Source organism: Aptenodytes patagonicus, chromosome 5, assembly GCF_965638725.1.
Source record: "Aptenodytes patagonicus chromosome 5, bAptPat1.pri.cur, whole genome shotgun sequence".
Taxonomy (NCBI): Eukaryota; Metazoa; Chordata; class Aves; order Sphenisciformes; family Spheniscidae; genus Aptenodytes; species Aptenodytes patagonicus.
Genome location: NC_134953.1, coordinates 82,772,346 through 82,799,661, shown reverse-complemented (window position 1 = coordinate 82,799,661; position 27,316 = coordinate 82,772,346). Strand labels below are relative to the sequence as shown.

General features: G+C 37.2%; 1 protein-coding gene across 4 annotated transcripts in view; it reads right to left on the bottom strand.

Moving 5' to 3' along the window:
• The window catches only part of DENND1B (DENN domain containing 1B), a 169,851-nt gene that overhangs the window by 31,228 nt on the left and 111,307 nt on the right, over positions 1–27,316 (bottom strand). For all 4 annotated transcript variants that reach the window (XM_076337985.1, XM_076337986.1, XM_076337987.1 and 1 more), the window contains 3 exons: positions 20,546–20,671; positions 11,109–11,210; positions 1,739–1,829 (listed from right to left, as the gene is read on the bottom strand). In XM_076337985.1, coding sequence (XP_076194100.1) covers positions 1,739–1,829; positions 11,109–11,210; positions 20,546–20,671 — 319 coding nt within the window. The remainder of the gene's footprint in view (positions 1–1,738; positions 1,830–11,108; positions 11,211–20,545; positions 20,672–27,316) is intronic.

The following is a 27,316-nucleotide window of genomic DNA, read 5'->3' as shown; positions in this document are numbered from 1 at the left end:
CCTTTTAACAGCTTGTAGCTGACACTAACTTTCTGTGACTCTTCTGAAAGCTGGGTTTCACCTGTTTTTTTTTTAAAACCTTGGGCTTCCTGATAAAGTTGATGGGAGTTAACTCTGCAAAGAGATCATAGTTCTACCCCATTAGCGTCACAAAATGTCACCTTCAATTGCATACATACTGTTAGCCCTGCACTTCATAACGATAATGAGACAGCAGTTATGTAAATACTGAATATGTGCCCTAAGCAATTTGTCCACAACCTGGCAATATACAGCTTGTCTGACTTTAAAAGTAAGCACGCAGTGCAATCTAACCAAGAACTGCTAGCGAAACCGAGCACTCCCTCCTGAGCAGAGGCAGGTGAGACGTGGTTCACAGGCTGCCAGCACGCAGCCAAGAAACAAGCTTTATCTAACTTCTATTGCAGTTTTATTGCAGCCTCCTGACCCCCTTAACTGCAGCCAGCGAACAAACTCCAAATACTGACACCACCTATCTGAATAATGGATGCTCAATGCCTAAAACCTGTTTACAGAGCAGCATATGTTACCCTAAAAAAGTAGAAAAGATGTAAATCTCTCTATAACTAACCACACTTTAATCAAGAAAAAAAAAAAATTACCTGCTAGATCACAGCACAAGACACAGAGAGCAGGAGAAGGCAGTGAAAATCTCGAACAAAAGGATTTATGTACTCTGAGCATAAAAAAAGGTATTTTACAGAAGGTGAAGATGGCTCTGCACCACTCTGATTTCTCTGTGGGGGCCAAATCCTTTCCTCTGTAAATATGCCCATTTAAGGGTAGTCTTGCAAAGTAAGACCGTCTAAAGCTGCCATATGCAACTCAGTGGATTTGCTCAAATCACATAACCTCCATCTACTGAGAAAGCTTCTACACTACTTTAAAGACCATAAAACAATATTTGTGCTGTGTCATGCACATTTTGATCCAATATTTTGATAGCAAATATGACACCTCAAGTAACAACATAGCTGTAATATATGTCTAACAGGAAAGCAATCAATAATCCTGTAATATTGAGCAATGGATTGAGCACACACTCTTCTATATGGGTTAACTTTGTAAGCTAGTTAATGTGAAAAGTGTTATTAATAATTGTTAGTGAACATAACTAAGAGAAACAACACAAGGAATAATATTTGTATTTATGAAGAAGGTAAACTTTCAATGTTCCTTCTGAGATGATATACAAATGTTAAATTTTTTCCCTCTTTTTTAAAGTAACATATTTGCTGGAGAAAGCAAATGTCTCTAAAAATTCAGGAAGTCACTGATTTCTGCACTGCAGAAATAATTAGATGTGAAAAAAGTTAGAAGTGTTTATGGAAAACATAACTATCTAGAAAGAGTTCAGCACAAATTTCAAAATTATTTTTTAAATACAGTTCACATATAATGTATCACATCATGTAAACATGCAGTTAAAAATGTAAATAATATAGTGATATTCCATCATATATTGAAATCTGAGTTTTGTTTTACTGGATTAAAACAACATATCTTCATTTAATATACTGACATAACTAGATACATAACAGTACGTGTCCCAGCAGTGATTTGTTAAAGGCTAAAACCTTTCCAAGAACGAATGGATACAATGAAGCAGTAATAAGATTAATGACTTCAAAATTTACAGGACATCCTGAGAACATCGTCACGTTGAACAGCTCCCAAAGAAGCACCATCAGTGAGTATACTCAAACTAATTCTGTACCTCCACAAAAGCCTCCTGCTGTGATTTCTTCTTCAAAAACATCCGAGAATCCTCTTCCTGCATTTAATTTTGATAGCCGACCATCAATAAACTGGAAAAAAAAAAAAGTCATGCTTTGTTGGCCCTTCTATTGCTATACAGTGTTACAGTTTCCTGTGTGTACATTATAATGGAATACGGATGCTCAAGACAACATGTGGCTTACAGACAATATATTGCTTTTAGATGGATTTCGCAAGAGCAGTTGCAACTATGAGCGGCAGAAATATCAGAGTACTTTATATATATCAAGCAAATTATGCAAAATTTACAAATAGATTTCTAAAATTTTATAGTCAATGAAATTACACATCAGTTCAGAAATATTTTAAATGGCTTTCAACCTTTTCTTGCTTTTCTAATGGCATGAAAATACATTAATTTATTTCCTTACAAATGGTAACTTTGGATTTGTAATCATAATCAAATAAAGATCACTGAGACACTCCCTGATGTTCTGTTTTGAAATTGTAATTTACTTCGTATCATCAACTAAAGAACATAAACAAACCTCCCTATTGGCATCCCTTTCTGGGTATGCATCAGTGGGTCCAAAGTAGACCTTGTTGTGCACAGAAAGTACCTTTAGAACAACTGGAAACATTTCACCACACCCAGTTCCAAGAAACGATAGGCTATGATGTCTACTTGAGGTCTATTAAAAATGTATGTGTTTTACATGAAAAATGACCCTATAAGGACAGTATGTGGAAAGGAAATTGTAGCAAAACTATCCACACAGAAAGAGCAGAGGAAGGCTGCGGCTTGGTTTCAGAAATGGTGGTAGCAGCAGGTTGGATTTGACTGGCAGCGTGCAAACTGTCTCGAAGGATGTTTCATTTAAGGGTATGGGAATGTGATGCATGAAGTCCCAAAACAAAGTGAGGTACGATGCCAAGGCAGACCCTTAAAACCCTCTCCACCTGACTGAGCACAGTTCAGGGTTGACACCACTGTATTTTTAAGTTCATAGAATCATAGAATAGTTTGGGTTGGAAGGGACCGCTAAAGGTCATCTAGTCCAACCCCCCTGCCGTGGGCAGGGACACCTTCAACTAGATCAGGTTGCTCAGAGCCCCGTCCAACCTGGCCTGGAATGTTTCCAGGGATGGGGCATCCACCACCTCTCTGGGCAACCTGTGCCAGTGCTTCACCACCCTCAGCGTAAAAAACTTCTTCCTTATATCTAGTATAAATCCACCCCCCTTTAGTTTAAAGCCATTCCCCCTTGTCCTGTCGCAACAGGCCCTGCTAAAAAGTCTGCCGCCATCTTTTTTATAAGCCCCCTTTAAGTACTGACAGGCTGCAAGAAGGTCTCCCCAAAGCCTTCTCTTCTCCAGGCTGAACAACCCCAACTCTCTCAGCCTGTCTTCATAGTAGAGGTGTTCCATCCCCCTGATCATTTTTGTGGCCCTCCTCTGGACTCGCTCCAACAGGTCTGTGTCTTTCCCATGCTGAGGGCTCCAGAGCTGGACGCAGTACTGCAGGTGGGGTCTCACCAGAGCAGAGTAGAGGGGCAGAATCCCCTCCCTCAACCTGCTGGCCACGCTGCTTTGGATGCAGCCCAGGATACGATTGGCCTTCTGGGCTGCGAGCGCACATTGCTGGCTCATGTCCAGCTTTTCACCCACCAGTACCCCCAAGTCCTTCTCAGCAGGGCTGCTCTCAATCCCTTCATCCCCCAGCCTGGATTGATACCGGGGGTTGCCCCAACCCAGGTGCAGGACCTTGCACTTGGCCTTGTTAAACCTCATGAGGTTCACACGGGCCCACTTCTCCAGCTTGTTCAGGTCCCTCTGGATGGCATCCCATCCCTCCGGCATGTCAACTGCACCACTCAGCTTGGTGTCATCTGCAAACTTGCTGAGGGTGCACCCGATCCCACTGTCTATGTCACTGATGAAGATATTAAACAGTACCGGTCCCAATACGGACCCCTGCGGGACGCCACTCATCACCAATCTCCATCTGGACATTGAGCTGTTGACCACTACCCTCTGGATGCGACCATCTAACCAATTCCTCACCCACCGGACAGTCCACCCATCAAATCCATGCCTCTCCAGTTTAGAGAGAAGGATGTTGGGGGGGACCGTGTCAAAGGCCTTACAGAGGTCCAGATAGACCACATCTGTAGCCCTTCCCATGTCCACTAATGTAGTCACTCCATCATAGAAGGCCACTGGGTTAGTCAGGCAGGCCTTGCCCTTGGTGAAGCCATGCTGGCTGTCTCGAATCACCTCCCTGTCCTCCATGTGCCTTAGCATAGCTTCCAGGAGGATCTGTTCCATGATCTTCCCAGGCACAGAGGTGAGACTGACTGGCCTGTAGTTCCCCGGGTCTTCCTTTTTTCCCTTTTTAAAAATGGGGGTTATGTTTCCCCTTTTCCAGTCAGCAGAAACTTCACCGGTCTGCCACAACTTCTCAAACATGAAGGATAGTGGCTTAGCAACTTCATCCGCCAGTTCCTTCAGGACCCACAGATGGATCTCATTGGGTCCCATGGACTTGTGCACCTTCAGGTGCCTTAGATGGTCTTGAACCTGATGTTCTCCCACAGTGGGCAGCTCTTCATTCTCCCAGTCCCTGCCTTTGCCTTCTGTGGGTTGGGCGGTGAGGCTGGAGCACTTGCTGGCGAAGACCGAGGCAAAAAAGTCATTGAGTACCTCCGCCTTCTCTGTGTCCCGGGTAACCAGGTCTCCCGTTTTGTTCTGGAGAGGGCCCACGTTTTCCCTTGTCTTCCTTTTATCCCCGACGTGACTATAGAATCTTTTCTTGTTGCCCTTGATGCCCCTGTCCAGATTTAATTCTATGAGGGCTTCAGCTTTCCTAACCTGATCCCTGGCTACTCGGACAATTTCTCTGTATTCCTCCCAGGCTACTTGTCCTTGCTTCCACCCTCTGTAGGCTTCCTTTTTGTGTTGGAGTTTGTCCAGGAGCTCCTTGTTCATCCATGCAGGCCTCCTGGCGTTTTTGCCTGACTTCCTCTTTGTTGGGATGCATCGCTCCTGAGCTTGGAGGAGGTGATCCTTGAATATTACCCAGCTTTCTTGGGCTCCTCTTCCCTCCAGGTCTTTGTCCCATGGCACTCTACCAAGCAGATCCCTGAAGAGGCCGAAGTCTGCTCTCCTGAAGTCCAGGGTAGTGAGCTTGCTCTGCGCCCTCCTTGGTGCCCTAAGGATATTGAACTCCACCATTTCATGGTCACTGCAACCTAGGCTGCCCTTGAGCTTCACATTCCCCACCAGCCCCTCCTTGTTGGTGAGAACAAGGTCCAGCATAGCACCTCTCCTCGTTGGCTCCTCTACCACTTGGAGACGGAAGTTATCGACGCACTCCAGGAACCTCCCGGATTGCTTATGCCCTGCCATGTTGTCCCTCCAACAGATGTCGGGGTGGTTGAAGTCCCTCATGAGGACCAGGGCTTGTGAGCGTGAGGCTGCTCCTATCTGTCTATAGAGGGCCTCATCTGCTCGGTCTTCCTGGTCAGGTGGCCTGTAGCAGACCCCCACCATAATGTCACCTGTCCCTGCCCTCCCTTTAATCCTGACCATAAGCTCTCGGTCGGTTCCTCATCCACCCCCAGGCAGAGCTCCATGCCCTCCAGCTGGTCATTGACATAGAGGGTGACACCCCCTCCTCATCTCCCCTGCCTGTCCTTCCTAAAGAGCCTGTATCCCTCCATCCCAACACTCCAATCATAGGAGCCATCCCACCACATCTCCATGATGCCAATAAGGTTGTAGCCCCGCAGGTGTGCGCATGTCTCTAACGCCTCTTGTTTATTCCCCGTGCTACGTGCGTTTGCACAGAGGCATTGAAGTTGTGCCCCCGATGAAGCTGTCTTACTGGCTGGAGTTCCTTTGTGCTGCTCTTCAGGCGCTCTCCTGCTGACCTGTGATCCTTCTCCAGGCTCTGGGCATCTATTGCTGGCCCTGGCATCAAACTGGTGGGAATGGGATGGATTGAGGTTCCCCTCCCCTGGCATCTCTAGTTTAAAGCCCTCTTCACCAGCTTGGCAAGCCTATGACTGAAGATGCTCTTCCCCTCCTCTGACAGATGGACCCCAACACATCTGTTTGCCATTTTCCTTTTTTAACCACTAACACTTACTTAGTTGCATCTACAGATGCACATCGCAACAGTTGTCCTTATGCAGAGATTACAGCTGCATGAGCACGTGGATTTGCATCCACATGTAAGTGTACGTAGAAAGACTGAAATGATCCAAATACGTTGGAAAAAGTCAAAGTAAGATAATTAATGATTAAACCTTTCAGAAGGACTGAACACGTTCTTTTCAAGAATTAACAGGCTTCAAAGAAGTACAACGAGCACATTCTTAAAGGTTTAAAATTCTTTCAAGAAGCAACCCCTCCCTTTTTTGTTTTGAAAAGGCTAACTCAAGTCTGAGAGATAAAGTGAGAAAGCACTTTTCCAATTATACACGGTTCATCTTCTATCAAGAACTATGAGTTATTCACTGGTACTAAACAGTACATAGGAACTAACCAAAATTAATTATTTGGCTATATCATATTTTACCACAGATTATCCAAACAGTGTCAGTGACAATCTGATGCTCGTCAATGAACTAGTGACATGAAACAAATTACTTTCTCAGAGTACAAAAATCCCGGCAGCAAGAATAAGGCAAGCATGAAGATAACCATTTCTTTCTCTTTCTTGTCTAAATTCCTTCTTATTTTTTCATTTTACTCCAAGTTGGCTTTTTTCCAGATAGGTTGGTTCATGGTCAGACCACTATGGGATCACTGGATTATTTCACAGTAAGAAAAAGAGATAAGAGCATCTTTAGCTACTGCTGTGGAAAAAAAACCCACCCAACTCCCCCTCCCATCCCCAGCCTTTGAACTGTAAGACGTTATCTCTTTTGGGAAAGTTATGAATTCATTCCATACTATAAACTAACCTAAGATTTATGGACATACTCATCATTTGGTAAAATTCTATCAACAGAAGGCTGAGACACTGACTGAATTTTAGTTTTTAGAGGATCACTCCAACTGAATATTTAATGTAAATACCGACAAACAGAACTGTTAGCAAAAAGACATTGGAGACATTATTTAAAGGAAATGATAAGTGTTTGGAGTGGTAGTAGTAGTTATTACTTTTGAGTAATTTACTGTTAATGGTTGCACTTAAATTGCTACATGAAAAGAATAGCACGTGGAATCACACATACACTGAATGGTTTTCTCCTCCCATTTTTCAAACCCACACTCTCTCAAAAAATCTGGGCCTGCTATTTCAAGAAATGCATTCACTTTGAGATCCAGAGTGCCCTTGGTTGACTACTGCTTTCAATGAAAAACTAGTAATACCAGTGCTACTTTTGGATTTTAAGCTGACTAGAGACAGAACTACCATAATCCTTAAATAGTTTTGAATTCTAAAAACAAAATATAGACCATATCCACTTCAGAATATCTTGTTATGCAGGTGATAAAGGGTGGGGGCGTGGAGGAGGAGAGATGATATTTGTGAGCTAAACCAAATCATTTATTTACACAGGAGTAAAAATTCCAAGCCAATTGACCCATTATTAAAAACAAAAAGTTGGTAGAAGCAAAGAAAACGTCATAAATGTGATTTCCGCACAATAACAGCTCAATAGCTTGCAAGAAGAGAGCTCAACTCATAAAGCCTGTAAATGAAATTTGAAATTGCTAGCAATATTCAAAGACTTAAGATTCTTCAAGTCCTAATCCTGCATTCATTAGTTATTTTTCTAGTTATTTTTCTAGTTAGCACTTTCCACCATTTTAGGAACAAATCCCAATAAATGTTGCAGATTACATTACTTATACAATTATATTATTTAACGAAATAGTCTAGCATTAGGCTTCATGCTAGTTCTAAGAATGAATTAATATTTTCCCTGGACACTCATCAGAACCTTCATTAGCTACCTTCCATGTTACCCTAATTAAAGGGGAGCCTTTCTAAGGCTCAGAAAAACCTTACAAATACATAGCATACATAATAATACAAATATCAAAGATGTGGAAAAAAAACAGTGAGAAAAGAAGTAACGTAAGTATACAGTCTAAGAGAACAAACATTTAATCTGAAGAAAAACTGTCATATACAGAGTATTTAATCAGGAAATAAGAATATTTAATATATAAATAATAGTTATTTTATTTTTAAGAAAAATATTTTTTATATAATTAAATATCCTAATAGTTTAAGAATAACGATAACCAGGGTTTTTAAAATTAAATCTATTCCGGGCAGAAGACAGCTTTAGAAAACTAAAGCCAGCAAACTGCAGCAAATTGAACTTCACACGTCCCTGTAGTTGTGACCCATATCAGGGTATTTATCATAAATTACTTCTATGAATTCCTGGAAAATGTATGTTTTGCATAAACAGTTTGGTGTATTCTGTTTCAGAGCAATATAAACAGTCCTTTCAACTTCCAGAAACGTGAAGTCATCAACCTGATTTAAAAGACATCTCCATAATTTCTAAGTCCGAGAGAATGGTTTGAGGCTAAAAGATTATCTAGGCATTGTCCCCGCCAAAAATATCCTGTCTCAATTTTCAGTAAAGACTATGATGCTGAGTAAGGGAATAAAAATACAAGTGTTAATGAAAATGAGATACAGAAATGGACATTATAATACCTGAGGAATAAAACTTCAGTCAAAAAAACCCTAGATTCACATCTGTTACACGATTCTAAGGAAACCAGCACATATATCTGGAAGTCAAAGAATTTTTATGAGTTTATCAAGGTAAAGGAAACACAGCTGAAGTGAAGAACAGTACCATTACTTAAAAAACAAAGGTTGTGATAAGTGCTGGTCTGTCAGTTTGCCCTTAACAATTTGATGAGGCTTACAAATAGATTTTGGGAGGAAAATGGTAAATGAGTAAATGGAAAGATATAACATATGAGTTATCAAAACACTGGTTCTCACAGATTCTTTGACAATTAATTTTCTAGATAAAGGAAATGCAATTTATCTATACCACAGAAAAGCCTCTTGCATGTGCCTCAATATACTAGTTTAGATGAAATAAAAGCAGAGTACCTGAACAGTAAACCTGAACTTTAGGTTGGATGAGGACTTGCCCAAAAAGGAGATAACAGCTTGTAATGAAAGGAAAAGTGTCCGGCTGGAAGTGTCACCGGTCCTGGTATTTAAGGCTAACTGTTAGGACTGATCCTATCTACAGGTTAGTTAATGATTTTGGTACAAAAGACTGGCATGTACTAATATATTTGGGGATATCACCACTAGAAAGCACATCAAAACGCAATACAAAGTAAAAACAGATGATGTTGAACATGAAAATAATCTGAATGGGAGTCACACAAAGAATTAATTCCACAATTTATTCTGACAGTGATTTCCTGGTACTTGGGTGAAAAAATACTACAACTTCCAAAATTAAGAGAGTGGTTAAATTAGAGGAATTAACGTGTTTTAATGTAGGAGAGAGGGGGAGAAGATTAAAAACCTACAAAGAAAAAAGGACAGAGGAAGGATTTTATACAATGGCACAAATAAAGCTTACTTGTCGGTTATGGCAAAAAGGGTGTATTTGAAGTACCTATTTTCTGCTTGGTCTAGGTTTAAGGCTGCTTCTAAGAACTATTTTCTGCCTAAAAGATTTTCCAGAACAGAATAAAATACAGTTTCGTCTTTTTGAATACAAACAACTTTGAAAACAGCTCATTTGTCAGTGAGAAAAACTGGAGAAGATGCAGCTGGGCTGAGGATTATCTGAAACAGTAGGAGTAACCTTCGCAACAGAAGCTAGAGGAATGAAAAAAACCTACTACTACTACTATTAAACCACACACATCATCAAAATTGTTACTATTTCCTAATCCTCTAAAATATATTATTTCCTTCAGTTGAAATAAAATTTTAAAAAGCTATAAACAAACTGTAAACTGATTCTGTTTAATTGAACACATATTAAAATGTAATGGCTAAGTACAGAGCCTCACTGACAAGCCCATTCCATTTCAGTGGAGTTAAACCTTTTTCTTACAGCAGAAGATCTTGCTTTAGTAGTAGTAGTGTGACAACAATTTAGAAACATTGCTTGTAGGCAGCTTTCTATTAAGAAAGTTTCATGCTAGCTTATCACGCTGAGATACGCAAAATGTAAACAACGCCGTTTACTCCGTTATTTCTTTCCATTTCAATCATATGTGCTGGATACTTCAAAAGGTTTCAGATTTCTTCTTTATTACTTTGTATTTTTTATTTACATTTTGTTATTGTATAAAATAAAACACAGTAAAATTAAAGGAGCCCAATTCTATGGTCAGAATTTCCTTAACTTTTATACAATTACTAGAAACATATTTTCACAGGACTTCCACAAACTATCATCCTTGCATAAATCTTTACTTTAGACACTAGCCTCTGATTAACACCAAATATTTTCTGAAAATTAGAAGATTCTACATACAGTGAATTTCCCTTATCTATCATGGTAGTATATCTTCAAAGAAGTCCACCAGATTATTTAAACATGAACTCCCATGCCTTAATCATTCCAGATATTTGCAGGCAAATATATACTTTTATGAGTCTTCTCATTTCATCCGGATGTTCAATTTTCCTAAAAATCTAGTAACAAGTTTCTTAACACCCTTTTGATGCAATGGGGTCATGTGATGAAAAGGGGGGGGGGGGGGGAAGAGTTACAGAATAAAATAAAAGAAAAAAATTCATTTCGAAGACTGTAATAAAACTATTAGTGAGCTGTGCCAGACATTCAACAATTTGTTCTCTATTAGTTCAAAATCTGTATTAACAGATCAGCTAGAATATTCTTCAGGCCACCCCTATGGCTTGCGTTTGTAACATTCTCTGTGTGCATACTTCAAAAAGCCTAGCAATGAAAACTGCAATTACAGTATGAATCCAGTTTTTAAATAAAACACCATTGAAGTCCAATTTAAGTAAGCACTATGTTGTTTAGGTTCTTTGGTCATGAGCCAAGAGAGCTGAAAATGAAGCTCAACGACCAAGCTGGGAGTTCCATGACTTTTCTTGTTTAGATGAGTTGCTGACTGGCTCTGAAGAGATGCTGCACTGCTGCTCTGCTCTGGGGTTATTTTTTTGTTGAGTTTCCCCACCCCCACCACCACTCTTTTTAAATATAACTGAAGATTTAAAAATACAACAAAACTGGGATGACTGTCTGTACACAAAGTACTTGTACTTATATTTTATCCCAGAGTTTCATAAGCTGACAGAAAGGAAAACGTATTTAAATATAGATACGTTTTAAGAGAAAATCATTAAACATGGGTCATTTACGCTCTCATACCTGTTTAAACAGTTGAAGATTGACAGCAGTTTCCAGGAACTGCTTAGTAGTACTGGAACGATGCTTCACAAAACTATTCTCACAGAAAGTTATAGGCTCTCCCTAAAAATTTAAACAGAAGAAGTTAGATGGTAACTAGAGTATACAAATATGCTGATTTATTTAAAATTCTCCATTACAAATTTATTTACTAATATTCAATACATTCAAATATTGCTTTTCAAGCAATCTTGATAAACATGCATCCAATTAAACAGACATAGACAACAACAAAAAAAGCCCAAAATCTTCATACAATATTTAAATAGTTCTCAAAATACATATTGCAATTGAACCTCTGGTTTATGAAGTCAGCCTACAAAATACGCATTGCAAGGAAAAAATAAGTGGTTTACAGTTGGTTCATGTTACCTTTATAGCACTCTTCATTAAAAATTTCAACGAAGTGGTTCACATTTTGAGGAAGAGCAGGTCCATTGCTTCAAATAATTTAACATGCATTACTGTTCAGGATTACTCTTATTCCCTGGCATGCTAAACCAGCAATACTAGTAAAGCAAAACTCTAATTCAGCCCAAAAACATGTATCTGACCAAATTATTTTTATATTTATTCTACCAAAACATAAGAAGATTGATAAATATACTGCTGATTTAACAAGAAATTATTGAAATACACATCTATTTTATTGTTATACAAAACAAAAACTACAAACTTTTTGGACCATTGTTAAGGAGAAAGTCTGAACAGATGAGATGAACGTTTAATACAATAAAATGTATTTCCCCAACATAGGAAAAGCACATAGCCTATAGTTACCAAAAAGCCTGCACCAAAACACTTTGATGATGAAAGAAGATAAACAAGTATTCTTTGAAAACGAAGTGTTTGTTGAAAAACTTATTACTGAAAACAGCACTCATTTAAAAATAAAAAATGCCAATAAGATTATCTATAAACAATCAAATTGACTCCTATGTTACTCCCTAATTTCATTTAAAATTTGCTCTCTTCAGTGTGCACAGACCACTGGACATTTCTGATGAGCATTCTCTCCAATTCTGTTATTCTTGTCAATACTTTGTGATAAATACTTGAAGCCGTTTGACTTAACTGGATAGGTACATTACAAAGTTTGTGTAGTGATCAAGGTACATGAACTGATTTCATCATAAAGCCAAAAGGCCTCTCACCCAAGTTTACAAAACCAAAATAATTACCAGGTTAGAAATGATTACCAAAGGTCTCAAAGACAGAACATTTGGAATCCAACAAAATGCCACACCTAAATCTACCATAGAATATTTTACTACCCAAAAGCTGCATATACAGTGCAGTCCCACAACAGAATAAAAGACACCTCAGCCATTCAAAAGAAAAAAGATCAAAGACCATATTGGATCTCCACAATGGCTCCAACTGTTAGCCACTTTAAAGACAAATTTATTCATGCCAATGATCACCACAGCTTTCTGCTCCTAACCCTGTTTAACTTTAACCGCACAGGCCACTTCACGCATTTTCCTACCATTCTGGCTGACTGTGCCGTTATGTGCTTCCAGAATATCACAAACTGTTTTCTGCATATGACCAAGGTGAGTTTGGTGGAGTAGCTCTAAATCATTTTCAACTGCTCTTTGCACCTTGCACTTCGTTTTAAAATGGTTCAAGTATGATCCAAGGAAATGTTGCAGTAAAAACACTGTGATATCATTTTAAAATCCTATTCTTACACTATCAAAAGCTTCCCTCTTTTTAAGTCTCTCTTTTAAGAGGTCCAATCCTACTGAGCAAAGTACTTAAGTTCATGTTTAACTTGTTTTTAAGTTTTACATCCTTACTTCTTTATGGAACCTCTGATTTTAGAAAAGAAATCTCACTGCGAGAGCTAGAGGCTATACATTTACCTAACATAACTCTTCCCCTTTCACAGGGTAGCTGGAATGCTGTGATATGCAAACCCATCGCAGCACACTTACTGACCCACTTTGCATTAGCTATTCTTGAGCTCCTAAAGACTCTTAAGAAGACGACGCCGAGCTACTTAGCAAATTCGATGTGCATCAAAACAAATAAAATAGTCTCCAGTGAGATATGGTGGTACAAGATATAGTGCTCCTGAGGGCAGACTCTCTTCTCAGTTCAAGGCAGCAAATTGTAACAACTCCTTATTTATATATATTTGTTGTTGTTGTTGTTGTTACACAAATAAATGATTTCTGGAAATACAGAGGCTTTGTGGGAGTGCAGAACTGACTAGATGATGGCTCATGACATACTATGAAACATTAAATTTAGTACCAAAGAGAGAAAATAGTATTTTCAAAATATACTATTTAGAAAAATAAAAACTAAGCTATGCCTCCACTGCCACTTTCCCAATTGTCTTGGGAAAGATGAAATAGAAAAAGGAGAGGTTATCTCCCAGCAGAAGAGAAGACAGGCATGCTTGCTCTCCCTTTCACGTCAGCCTGGGAAGAGAGAGCAGTCAGATAGTTTTACTTGATGGCACTTCTCCTGCACAAGCCATCTAACAGAACGCCAGGAAATGGTAGTTCAACACACATTTTTAGTGCATGGCTGTAATATTTTCCCAAATACTTTCCTTTAATCGCTGGATGCTTCAGATACTTACTAAGCACTCATGCATTGGTGCATCTGTTCCCTTATCAGTATGATTCAGAGACAGAATAACCAAAGGTATTCCTTAGCTGAAAATTTACTTAGATCTATAAAGAGTTCACATCCAAAAGTCACCTATGTTATTTCAACCTACTGATAGCAAGGTTGCTTTAAAAACTTGAGTAGGTTTAAAGCTCCTACCTGTTCAGCACATGAAAATGAGAAAATCTGTTGAAACCTGTAGAAATTCCACACTGAAGTTTTCTCAGGGTATCTGCTGTAACTTTACTGAAATTGCATTAAATAATACAATTAACTCCTAGCTTTTTTATTTGTTCAAGGCTCTGAACAACAAAATTTTTTCCAAATAAAACTTTTACAAATCTTCAAGATTATTACTGTAAACACGAAGTCTTTTGAAGTGCTATTTAAAAAATAAATTATTGACTCAGTATAAACAAAAATAGCTCTAGAAGTTTTTGTACATAAAGCTTGTAACATTCTCCTTTCTGCAAATACAACCGGGCACCTTTAGAAACTGAATTTTGAAGGAATGCTCCACTGATATTTAACTACTAGACCATCAAATGGCCCGTCGTATTGATCTACAATGTACTTTCAAAGCAAGTTCGATCAAAACCCAGTGGGGACTCTATACTGAAAAGTAGACAGCTAATACTCAGACCAAACAATCTATGCCCAAACAAGATATCTGTCCTTTTAACAACAGTTGCTATAGAATTTTCTTCCCCTTTCATAGCTTGCCACACACAGCAGGAATTTCTTACTCTAAGCTACATTCACATTTTAAGCAAGCTATTTATTCAGACCTCAATGAAACATGAAAACAGTGAGCTAAAACAGCATGATCATTTTAAAAGGAAAAATAATCTAGATTAGAAGGTATGTTTGTGCTTTCTAAATCTAGTTCACTTGAACAAGAAGTACAAACATTTTAATTCTTTATTTCAGAAAACATTCATATCTCTCTAGCATGAGATGACTCATACCAACTATTTGTACCATTGCTATAATAAATGCCGTTTCATATGGCAGCTCTTGCTTATTACATGAAGAGTGTAAGGTATGTAGGTATGGACATAGCTTCTTTGGTTTTGTATAATTTATTTTTTAACAACAACAAAATTTTAAACACCATTTTGGTTTTGATACTAAAATTCCTCTGTTTAAAATCAAGAAAGTACAAAGCTGAAATTTCAGCCATTTTCATGACATTCAAAGATAAAGGCCAGGGGATAACCGAGCATGACCTACGATTCTACTCAGGAAGGTGCCATTTAAAATTATAAAAAAATTTCTGCAAAATTTGCAAATTTCTTGCAATCTACCCAAACAAAGATTCAGATATGCTGATATTTCTTATAGTCACAATTAAAACCTACAACAACTCCTATTAATACAATATCTATATTCAATAAAGGACTACTATGGTCCTTAAGACAAATTAAACAATATGGTTTTAAACATCCTTATGGAAGTCACAATAAATAGTCATAACAGATATTACACAGGGTGGTTCTGGATTTAAACACAAACTATGTTCTGGCATTTTATTACTCTCTCTCTGTTTCTGTACTCTGCTGTACTTTTTATGCCTAACTCGTGGGGGAAAGGTAAACAAGTCAATGCCCATTTCAAGAGATACCTGTCCTCAAAAGGTTTCATTTTGAAACTCAATTATAAGCAATCATTACTTATGCATTCTCAAGTAATTCAGGTGCATTCTGAATCTTAAAATATTTTTTTCCCTAATATAACATTTAATTGTATTATTTTGCTTTATTGTATATTGAATATAACACCTGCATCTTTTGGAGAGCCAATGTCACTACTTAAAATAGCATCAATACTAGCCCAAAGCAGTCCAGTCAGCATTCAATTAAAGTGAGGTCTGACAGGTGGTGCTATCTTCAAGCTGGAAGTTATCTCAGCACCCTTGGCGTGCTGATGAGACCATGAACTCCTACTGCTGAGCATTCCAGAGCAAGCCATTAGCCTTTGCTCTTCATTTCTTAATTTCTGATGAGGGATGTTACCACCATCATAACTTAAAACAAAGTTATCCCGGGTTTATTTCTTTTGTTGTAACATCAAGAGCTTTGAGGACTTTTTCCCCAAAAGAGGTGATTTTTTTTTCCAACAACTTAATCTTTTGTTTGCTAATTCTTGAAGAAAAGCCCATTTTTCAAAGGTAGAAAATAAGTTATTGTTGCTTATATTCCATAATCTTTTAATAGATGTGTCATAAATAAAAGGGTTTGCTCATTTGAAATGTTTGAAATGTATTTGTCTTGCCATGATGAATCACCTTTTTTTTAAGAAAAGAAAATTTAAAAATCACACCTATATATCCTCCTGATGTTTGCTGCCTAAGAGCAAACAGCTTTTCCACTTTGCTCAGTTTCCTGATGATGTTAAAATTAATCTCTATTATGGTGAATACTTTTATACTCATTTTTCCGCTCCCTCCTTATTCTCTTACCTACCTTTCCCTCTCTAGACATAGATTGTCAGTGGGAATATTGCCTGTTTAAGAATTCTTTACATCATACAGTGTTTTATTAACTGACCATACTGTGTATGATTGATGGAAAAAATTTACTAGTCTTTGCTTTCATCTGCAAGGTTTGCACAGGTACATGTGTAAGGCCCGTTTTCCCTACACCACAGAGTTGTTAAAATGTTTGACTGGTGTGGCTCTTGTCTGATATAAGGAAGGATGGCTAAAAATGACCCATGAAGAATGTGTAAAGTAAAATAGCTAGAAAAAACACAATGTTGCACACATACACTGATTGACAAAATGACACAACCTGCACAATTTTAATCTTTGTAACTCCCACCTATGCACGCAATTCTGAAACATGGAACGTGCAATCTTATTCCACAATGAATTCCCAAATGCTGGACTACCTAAAGAAAATAGGAGCAACAAAAGGTTCAAGGCTAGGTTCTGACCACCCAAAGTAAACATAATTTGGATTTGTATATGCATTTAGATGGTATAAGAAGCACTTATGTCACAAGACTGATCATGTCAATGTCTCAGCAGGGTTAGAGTCTTGTGATCAAAACTGTTTGTGATCACTGACGTTGCAGACCACGCAATGGCTCACATCGCAGATGCTAGCTGGGCGAGTACAACCATGCACTGACCACTTGCCCTTCTATATGCCAGGGCTCCTTATAGCAAAACTGTTTGAATGGCCTCATTGCCACTGCTGTAGGTCTGCGCTGCTGGAGACACCCACCTCCCCCCCACCCCCACCCCCCGCAAAGTCCATGCACATTACCCTATCAAAACGGATTGCAGTCCTCTACGTGAATGGGACCATATACAAAAACATTATAATTCACTATTCCACTAATGACAATTTTGTTTTGGATTATTTTTCAGTAATTTATCAAATGACAGTGAAGTAAATAAAGATGAAAATCTGTTTTATTTTCTTTTTCTCTTCCCTATCAAAATTTTGGAACAGTGATGAGATAGTAAGAGGTGGTATAAAGAATTTTTTCAATCATCCCCATCTACGATGCATTAACTGGATTCCTTCTGGATTAAACTAAAGCAGAGAATGAGCTCCAGCTAGTCATGGGTATTCAGTATTCAACACCAGACTAAAATAAGAACCACAATACAGCTAGAAATGCACACTGTGTGGATGTCGAGTCCTTAGCAACAACTGTACTGTTCTGCTCTACAGATCCACCCCTATTACGCAATATTTGCTAATGTAAAGTGTAGCATGTTACAAAAATATTTTTGGCAGTTATGTCAATTTGACTGATTTCTTTAACTCAGTATCCTGATTAAATCAGAAAAAACAACTACTCCCACTTTTCTTTGAAACTTTTACTGGATTAAGATTTTATTATCGTTTATTATACACAAAAATATGATCACCTTTATCTATTACATGTCATATCTCCTGTCTGTATTAGAGTAGTCAAATTTTCCATATGGTCTTTTGGAGTCCCATGAACTCCTTCCAAGACCCCTGAAGCTTCCCATTTTCCCTTTCACCAATCATTTTTTTTTCAATAATTGCTAGACGTTTGTTCAAGACATATTGCTACACCGAGGAGAATCTGTCCTATGCTGAAAACAAACAGTTGCACAGAATGAGTGTTCAGTGTGATGAACAGCGTTTGGAGTGAAGAGAAGTGTTAGATGAGTACAGACACTATCAAAGCTGTTCTTTACTCAAAGTGAATATTAATGACAGTTGTTTCATGTTTCAAGTTAAAATCATACAGAACACACTGCTGCAAAGAAAATAGTTCACTTAAACATATTTTTCAACTTACTAGCAATCGATAACTACCCAAACACATTATTTTATTTTTCATCAGGATGTTTGCGATCCTAAAAATGGTACCCCAAAACCTTTCAGTTCTTGATTCTGGAAATAAGACAAGCTTGTTTATAGCAAAAGTGTTTCAAATCTATACAGAAAATAGTCTCATTTAAGTATACCTCCTACAAATTTTCTACATGGATACTACCTGAGCTCCTGAAAGAATGTAAATAAAGTCCATAGCTGTGGCTTAGATTTCCTTATTAGATCTAGCACCATAGACTCCAAAACAAAGGGTAGTATTTTCTTTGCAATAACAATTTACAAGTTTTGAGACTCCTGAAAAATGGACCTAATACAGTCAATTGTGAACTTCCCAATTCACAATGTATTAAACTGAGTTCAAAAGGCTCATGTAAAATGAGCTGAATAATCATGGGACAACTCCTCTTAGTTTCCACTAATCCAGAGCAAATTCAACTTCTAATAAATTTTTCTATCACAACAAAAATTCTGTAAAATAATAAAATTAGTTAAAACAATGTGAACACAGCTCAAAATAACAGTTACACTTTTTTTTTTTTTTTTAATACGCTGTGTCTTTGGACAAGTTGATGCCAATCCAAGATATGCTGGTATTTGCCAGCAGACTTCTGCCTGTTAAGATATTCTGAAATAACATATCTTTAAAAAAAAAAAAACCATCAGGCCACAATGGTTTCATAAATATCTTCTCTTATATGCAATCAGTGGAGCCAAAAAAAAAAAAAACAAACCCACCACGCAAAAGAAAATAATGCGGAAAGAAAGACTGCAAAGGTCACTTTGACAAATGTTTGCCAGTTGAAATGACGCATGGTGCACTACTTCTAATACAGTGCAAATGTAGATATCTCAGATATGCCAACAGATAAACTGAAATAAAATGGAAATCAGTTAAAAGGAGAGCTCATTTCAACAGAGATGCTAACCAGAATGCTAAAGAACTTGCACATTCAGTTCAACAAACTTACCAAAACAAAGGACTGACTGGAGCCTATTTCTGGTCAGAACAGAGGTAAGGATATCAACCAGACTGACATCATTCTGTTTGCATATATCGAATGTAGATTAAGACGCTTTTTGACTTAACAGCTCTTACTGCAAGCTGCCATGAGTTGACACAGACCAGTGTCCTCACCTTTAGACTAAGGGACAAATTAGATAACCCCTCCTGAAGCAATGTCAGGTAATGTCACTTATGGAATAAATGACAGCTATCTGTAGCAATTTTGAAAACAGGTACAGTCATTTCAATACAGTGTGCAAACTGGCTTTCCATATCATAAGAAAACTATAATGACTGCTAAACACAAATACTTGAACTAAATCCTTAAACATTACTTCATTTCTGCATGGGTTACTTCTCATCTCAGTAACAAATGCTGTCAGTGGCACAGACAGCCAGTGTGTAAAATGCTCACGGCAAAAAAGACTACCTGTAAGAGAACCACTTGGGTAGAAGGAAGACCCTGCCATACTAGATTTTAATGTTTCCTCCAGGAAAAGGCCTCATCTGAGATTAATAATTATCCTATCCATTTCCATCAAGGAATACCACATAGTCCCTTACCCACCAACAGAATACACCGCTCTCCTCACCCCCAAACAAACATGCACCCACACACCCACCAGTTTTACAAACTTGACGCCTCAAGCAAGGATGATTTTCTCCTGCCAAACATCAGACCCTTGGAATCTGATTCAGCCAATGTCGTCCCAATGCATTTTATCAAATGGAACTACTATCAATAGTTTGCAAATATCATAGGAGAAGAATCTGGACTGACAGATGAAATGAATCTCTAAGTTGTTTCTGATAAATGATTTTATCTCTAATAGGCTCAAGTATGTGCCACTCATAAACCAGAAAGGATGAAAGCCCATAACACATTAATCTACTGAGTACCAGTAAAACGTCAGAAATACAAATTCTGAAGTTCTGATGGGATGAAATGGGTTTCCATTTCTCCTAACTTCTCAGTGGAATCAAGATAAGTGTATAATAGAAGAGATGCATGTTTGACTCATATCTGGCTTCTCCTAGGAAATAAAAAGCTTCTGGCCTCAAACACAGCAAAGTCTCTGGACCTGTACAGTGAAAAATGATGGAGTCTGAAAGGCACAGCCTCTTCAGTTGCTCACCGCATCAAACCAGGTAAGCTGTGTGTAAGTAGCTTCATTAATACGATCTGATTTTATATGAAATAAATCATAAAAGTGATACAAATAAGAAAATAGCTGACTTTAGATGAGTATTTATTTTTCAGTACAACTCACCGTCAGGAGGTGGTAGTGCCTTCTATATTGCCAATGTATCCTTAGCACAGAGTAAGATTTAAAATATTTCCTTTGAAATGTTTCAGACTGGGATAAAACATTTCATATTTTCCTTGCAAAGAATGAGACTGTGCTCTTATAAATTAAGGAAAAAAAGTAAAGAAGCAGCCTTACTGGTTTGTATCTTAGTGCATCTCTGTAGGATCCAAACAGTGCTGCCTGTGCCCGAAGAAAGGCCTTGGCTACTCCATCACCCGTAGCTGTAGACTGCTTTTTCAGTTTATTTTTCAAGGCCGAGACCTGCACGACAGAGTGGAAGAGTTAAATTAACACCTCAGAAATTGGTACAGAGAGGTATGAACCCAATCAGCAGGCAAACCATGGTGTCTACAGGTCAGCCAAAAATTCATCCTCCTCCTTGATAGCTTATCTTTTTAACTGCAAAGAGCACCTGCTGGTCTGTTAATTGAAATGAAAGCAGGGGATGATGGTAGAGTGCTAATGCAAATTGGTTTATGCTCTCTTTTTTTCCCAAGGCCTCTTGACATAAATAAGCTTAATTATTTTACAGTAAACTGCATGTGAGCCACTTTTCTGCAGGTTTTTTTTCTCTCAGTCACGACATGTACTTACTTGTTTTGAATGAAGACAGTTGGGATATTTTTTATTTATGCTATGAAGGCTTATTTTTAAGGACTCAATGGTCACTTACTATTCAGTTTTAGGGATTTTTTTTTTTTTTTTAAGTCAAATTACTATCTTACATCATTTCTCATGCACCATGGGAGTAGCTGCTACCACTGTCAATTAGTTGAGAAAAGTCTGAGTAAATTCAGTGATACCATACTTATTTTAGTGCTTGACTTTTTTTTTTTTTTTTTGAAGGAGGTCTTTTCTTACTTGGCAAATAGCAATCACGGATTATATAGAATTGGAAAAATTAGAAATACTAATTTAGATGACCCTTACTTGGAGATAGTTTGGAGAAAAATCATATAATTATGGAATTATTACAGTATTCTTTAAAGATATGTAGAATTACACCCAGTTATAGCCTATAGTCTCCTAATTTTCAACATGAGGGATATGTGGAGAAGTAAGCCAACTCCAATTATGTTGAATACATGTTTCTACATCCCTTTGTATTGCAATATACCAAATAAAGCAATATTTAAGTCACTAAAAACTATACAAAGTAACATTTAGGGTTACCCTTTAAACAGAACATTATAAACACACTATCACCAAAACAGCTTTCATTCTTATAGAAATATATGCAAGAATGAGTATAATTTTGTTTCTTTATGCAAGCAGTCCCGACTGCTCTTGTAGATGATGATTGTAATTGAAGTGTCAACCTAATTAACAACTAAACTTTGAATAATGCTAATGAGAACTGAACATGGCATCAGAGAAAAGACCAGCTCTACAGGTGATAAACCTTCACAGTAGTGACATTTTCCAGTGTAAAGTCACAGTTACTGTGATCTGATCAAAGAGAGGGACCCCCATTGGGTCCAATTATAACTATAGTTTTGAAAAAAAAAATTATTGAGTTATGATGTTCATAATCTATGCAGAAAGGCCTTTACAGTATAGGTCTTTTCCCCATAGCTGTGATCTTTTCAGTTTATAGCCAAGCTCCATAGATCTAGATAAAAGTTGAGAGCCTGATTCGTTTAGCCCATGGAAAGCATACACCAAGGCTCATTTACGGTTTTTCCTCAAAAGAAAAAAAAAAAAAGTACAAGTCTGAGTACAAAAAACAGTTAAGCAGTTCAAGGTGGAAAAAATAAACGCATGCTTTTGTTTTGTTTTTTTTTTTTCTTTTGTTCTGTACTGTATGATTATTTTAAAGTAACTAAAAATAAGGTTTATTTAATTCCGGGGGAAATAAATGTATATATCCTTTGTATAAGGGAAACATGCCCATCAACGTTAGCTCAGTTTCACTAAAACAAAAGCAGTAACATGAGGTCAAAAAAAGAACTGTCAACCGTAAAATGTTGTCTCTGTTATGACAGACAAAGCATCTTCTGAATATAAGGGAGGGAAAAGGTAGAAAATTCTCTATGTTCTTTTAAATCTACATTCTTCTAAATTATAGCTTGTGAGTTTGGGGAAATAATGGCAGACGATAAGACACGGTCAGAGAATAAAGGGGTAAAGATGATGTAGAGCTGAGGAATTATAGGACAAAAGTGGGGGATGTGAAGGAAAATGGTGTTTTCTGATTTTCTCAGTTCTGGCAGGCCCTATGTACCCTAACATGAATCGATAAACAGGATGCTTTAGGCAAAAACATGTTAAAAAGAACAATAGAAAGCAACAAATCTCCTGCTTCACTGCAGTATTGCTATGTTATTAGTTCAACAATATTAAGAACATCCCAATGGGCTGGCAGTTTCAAGGCGGGTTCTCCAGCACAAAAATGTGTAAGTCAGATGCACATTTTTTGTGCTACCATCCTGGAGGGAGTTCTAGCCTCAAAAAGGCTATGCTGGAGTTCAAAGAAAGCTCCTCCAACTTCTGCTTCTCTCAGGAGGCTATGCTAAAAGGCAGGAAGAACTGTATTAGATTACTCTGCAGAAGTACTAGGAGCACAGTGCTGTTAAAAAGCCTGCAGAGATAATGTGGGCCACAACCCTGATTTCCTAATCGTCACGAACGGAGTCCTGGCTGAAGCACTCTTGAAGCGCCCTTGAGACCTGCCTAGGTTTCCTTCAAGCTGAGGTCAGCAAACATGCATGCAGAGGGACAGTGCTTTCTGAGGGCTTATCCCACCACCGAGTGACGGCAAACCCAAGCTGCGCATTTGGGTAGGTTGCCGGCAAAGTCTCCCAGTTCCACAGTTTAATCAAAGACAGCGTGATAAAGTAGTTATTACAGTCAATACAGTAGGTACAGATAAGAGACTGAGTGCTTTGAACTACTTAGAAGGACTTGGTGCACAGCATGGTTGTGATTGCTTAGATCCATGAACCTAAACCAAGGAACTGTGAGACCCCTTTGGGTGACATCATTAATAGCTCTTAAAATTTCAAAGAAAATACACAATTCTGGCACCAAGCCAAAAAAATACCAAGCAGCATCTTTATCAAAATCTTTTCCTCATATAAGCGTTAATCCATCTATCTGTGATTAAGGATGCCAAACTTTTTTCCTCCCCTTCTTTGCATGTCTTAAGCCGAAATGGCCTTTTACAAAGTTTAAAAATAAAGAACTGCAAACAAACCACAGGGGTTAGAATGCTGTTAAAATTTATTTCTGGAAGACACTAGTGATCCATTTCAGAAATGGTATTATTAATTTACACTAGAAGCAAACTGGTTTTATCTTCTCCTAGCAACGGCTTCTCATAGGAAGGTGACTTCATTGGACTGCTAAACACTACCAATGAAGAGCAATCGGAGCTTCAGGAAGGTTTAAATCAATGGAATAGTTTTTCAGAGATTTAGAAAGTCAGGAGATTGATAGGTGATTTTTCTTTCAGATGTAAGTAAGTATATCTAAAATGTAGAAACATACTGTGTTGGTCATTAAAAAAAAAAAGCATTATTTTTTAAAATAGTCCCCCATGTCCTTTCTAAGATTCCTAAAATATAACTATCTGATCAGAAACAAAACATGACTAATACCTCTTCAGTGTCCATGTGAGTAGAAGAATAAAACTGCACATAAAGTTAAAAAATAAATTAATAAAATGATGTAACTATTAATGAAAGCCTTTGCTCCTGCAAAAACTTAAGCACGCATATAAATTTAAGCACATATAGAAGTATTCAAAACATTTGTCGCCTGAGAAATGCAGAACCACGCACTGGCGTTCCCAATGACTACCAGAACTCTGAAAAAAAGATATCCAGGTTATTTCTCTGGTATCAGTGACAGTTGTTATGCTTTAAACTATTTTTTGGTGTTCCCCATCTGATCAAGTCACTATGAAAGTAAGCCCACTCTCAACAGCGAGGAAGTGAGAGAAGATGGCAGAGAAGAGAAACAAACCAAAAACCTTACAACAAAATGGAATCTGATATGATTTAAATCAATATTGTTAATGAAAGGGCTTCTACATATTTAATACTATCTACACACACAGGATTTAGGCATCTCAGCCCTCCAGCATTTAATCACAAATGCTCGTTTAGACGAAAACAACTACTTAAATGCAAATGTTTTCAAAACTAGTTGTACTTTTCAATCTCACATTCTAACTTCTAAAACTATATTGAGGTTCAACAGACTCTCAACTCTAAGAATTTATTCAAAATAAACAGTTGCCTCATAACACTGCAAACACTGTTGACTGCTCTGAGTTTCTAAAATATATTAGTAATTTTTTTGGCTATTTTCTGATGGGAAAACATAATAAATTATGATATTTAAATTTTACAAAAAATCTTTTTAGTTGCACTGTTACATGTTGACCATAACTTCTTTATAATACTATTAATCATTGTATTTTCAGAAATAATTTGCACTCCCAGTAATTGTTTTATAAAGTAACTGTTTAATTTTCTACGTGAATTACAGCCTACTTTTCAAATGCTACTTTTAGAACAGTAATGTTCATATGCCCAATTTACGGTGTTAAAATCCTGTGACTTTAGGAATCTTAAAACTAAAACTCTAAAAACCCATTTAGATTCTGTATTGCATCATAGTGTGTAGGCACCACATGCTACAAAGGCTACGCATCTCTCAACAGCTCTGTAGATTTTACGGTTAACAATATTTAACGACCACAAAAGATGCTAAAAACCTATAAAGCCTATTGTTTTCTGAAGATCATATTTATAAAAGTTCTGCTTAGTCTATGGAGAAGTCAGTAAGACTTGGTTGCTAAAAACGATGCCCTCGATTCTCCAAGCCTTTTTTGAAAGTGTTCAAATTTGAGCAAAGTAGTCTTTTTGTCAGAGTAACCTGAAAGCAGGTATTGCAGGATCAGGCCCAAAGTTTATAAATTTGTTTCTATGGTCTCTGCTACTTTCTATACATCACAAGTGTTCTTTGTCTAACGTCTTATGTTATTAAAGTGGTGATCTAAGTATTATTGTATTAGGAAATTTACTCCCATAGAAGTAGCTACTTATTTTCATTTTTTTAAATTAAAAAATAATAGACAAATTCACAGTGAAATGATAAAATTTAAAAACAAGTGTTCTTGTCAGAAGAGAGGAAAAAGAGGGTTTTTCCCCCCTCTAAGAAAACAAAGGATTCCTGAAAGTCTTGCTCTGATTTATTTTTCCAATTTTAAATACCTTAGGAGTAGCGGAACTGCTACTGGCATGGTAGTATTTCTAACAGTCAATAAATCTAAAATATTATGTGTGAATATTGGAATGAAGCCATTAAGAAGATTACAGCATGCAACGCAGCAGAGGGTCCACATGAAAAAAGGACTGGTAATTCAGGACAACTGTGACCACTGACCTTTGCACAGTCAAGACCACTGGTCAGTCTGACAGAATAATAGAGTTCACATGCATAGAAAGTCATCTAGCCTGTAACTATAATTTAAATGCTTAAGTGAATGATTTAAAAATGCCTTTAAATCTCAGTTAATTTATTATACAGTTTATTAGACAATGCCATATAATAATGTTTTTTCACTCTTAAATTTATCATGAAAAAAATCACAATCAGAGCATTTTAATAGACATATTACTTATACATGGGTAAACTATTAAATACCTATGCTGTGAGGACATCATCAGGCTTATTAATCAAGAAAATAATTACTCAATTTCCTTCAGACACAAGAAACAGTTTTAGAAAACTCTTTGAAAATACTGCACTTCTTTTGTTAGGCTGTTAACAAACCTGGAATCAGTTTTTGAAAGGGATAGTAAGACTAGAGCTTCTTTTGTATTTTCAGTTCTTCATTCTAACACCCTTCAGTGGTACTCATTATATTTTTTCATCAGAAGTTTTACTACCTTTGTACGTATGCTTATGAGGTTTATTTATATAAGTTAAAATGCTTCACATATGTAAGTATCTTTGACATTTGCTTTAATGTTTTAAGTCTAACTTACCATTTTGACTCTACTCCTGTCACACTTTTTAACCGAAATGTTAGCAGCTGCACTGCCCCTCATGCATGCCAAAGACGGACAAGCATTTTCTCATTTTATGAGCCAAACACAGACGTTGTCTGTGCCTTTTGTTTCCAGGTTTTCCAACTATAATCGTATATGTTTTCCATTAAATTGTTTTAATTAAAGTGCTTTACACATTGAAGTAGATGGGAATATTCAGATTAAAAGCTTCATTATAAAATCCTCAAATTCTGCAAGTATATTTTGCATAAAACATAGTTGTTCTGTTTTGTTCTCTACTAGATATGGAATGAAATATTTTAAGTCTATTGTATGGTCTGTACACTTGGACAACCTTCATTAACATTAATAATAGTAACATGCATATATCATGGGGGAGAATATACTTCTAAAAGTATGAAGATCTGTATCCCTATTTTCTTCATGCTAGCCTACTCATTTAGAGATCATTTTGATATGCATCCGTAAAATATATGAGAAGCCCCTCTCATTGCACAAATATCCATTTTTACTGTTCGAAGGACCTCCAGCTACAACTCCAGTATCTTATGGACGATGATGCCTAATTCTAAATTCTACATCTAGCTATTATTTGTCAGGAGGTATGTACCTCCATGACATTATAACCTCAACCTAATTCACTGAATGCAAGGTCAGTTAAAATTACTGACACACCAGAAAATGACTCATTTTTTACTTAACTTGTTATACTCTTGAACGATAGAGTACAGTCAAAATTACTGTATATACGTGTGTGTGTATACTACTTCATACACTAACGTAAAATCACAAAACATCAGAATAATTTTTAGATAGTCTTTTACATTTCTGAACTATAGTTGATACTGAGTAAAAAGAAAGACTGACCAGATGATCTATAAAA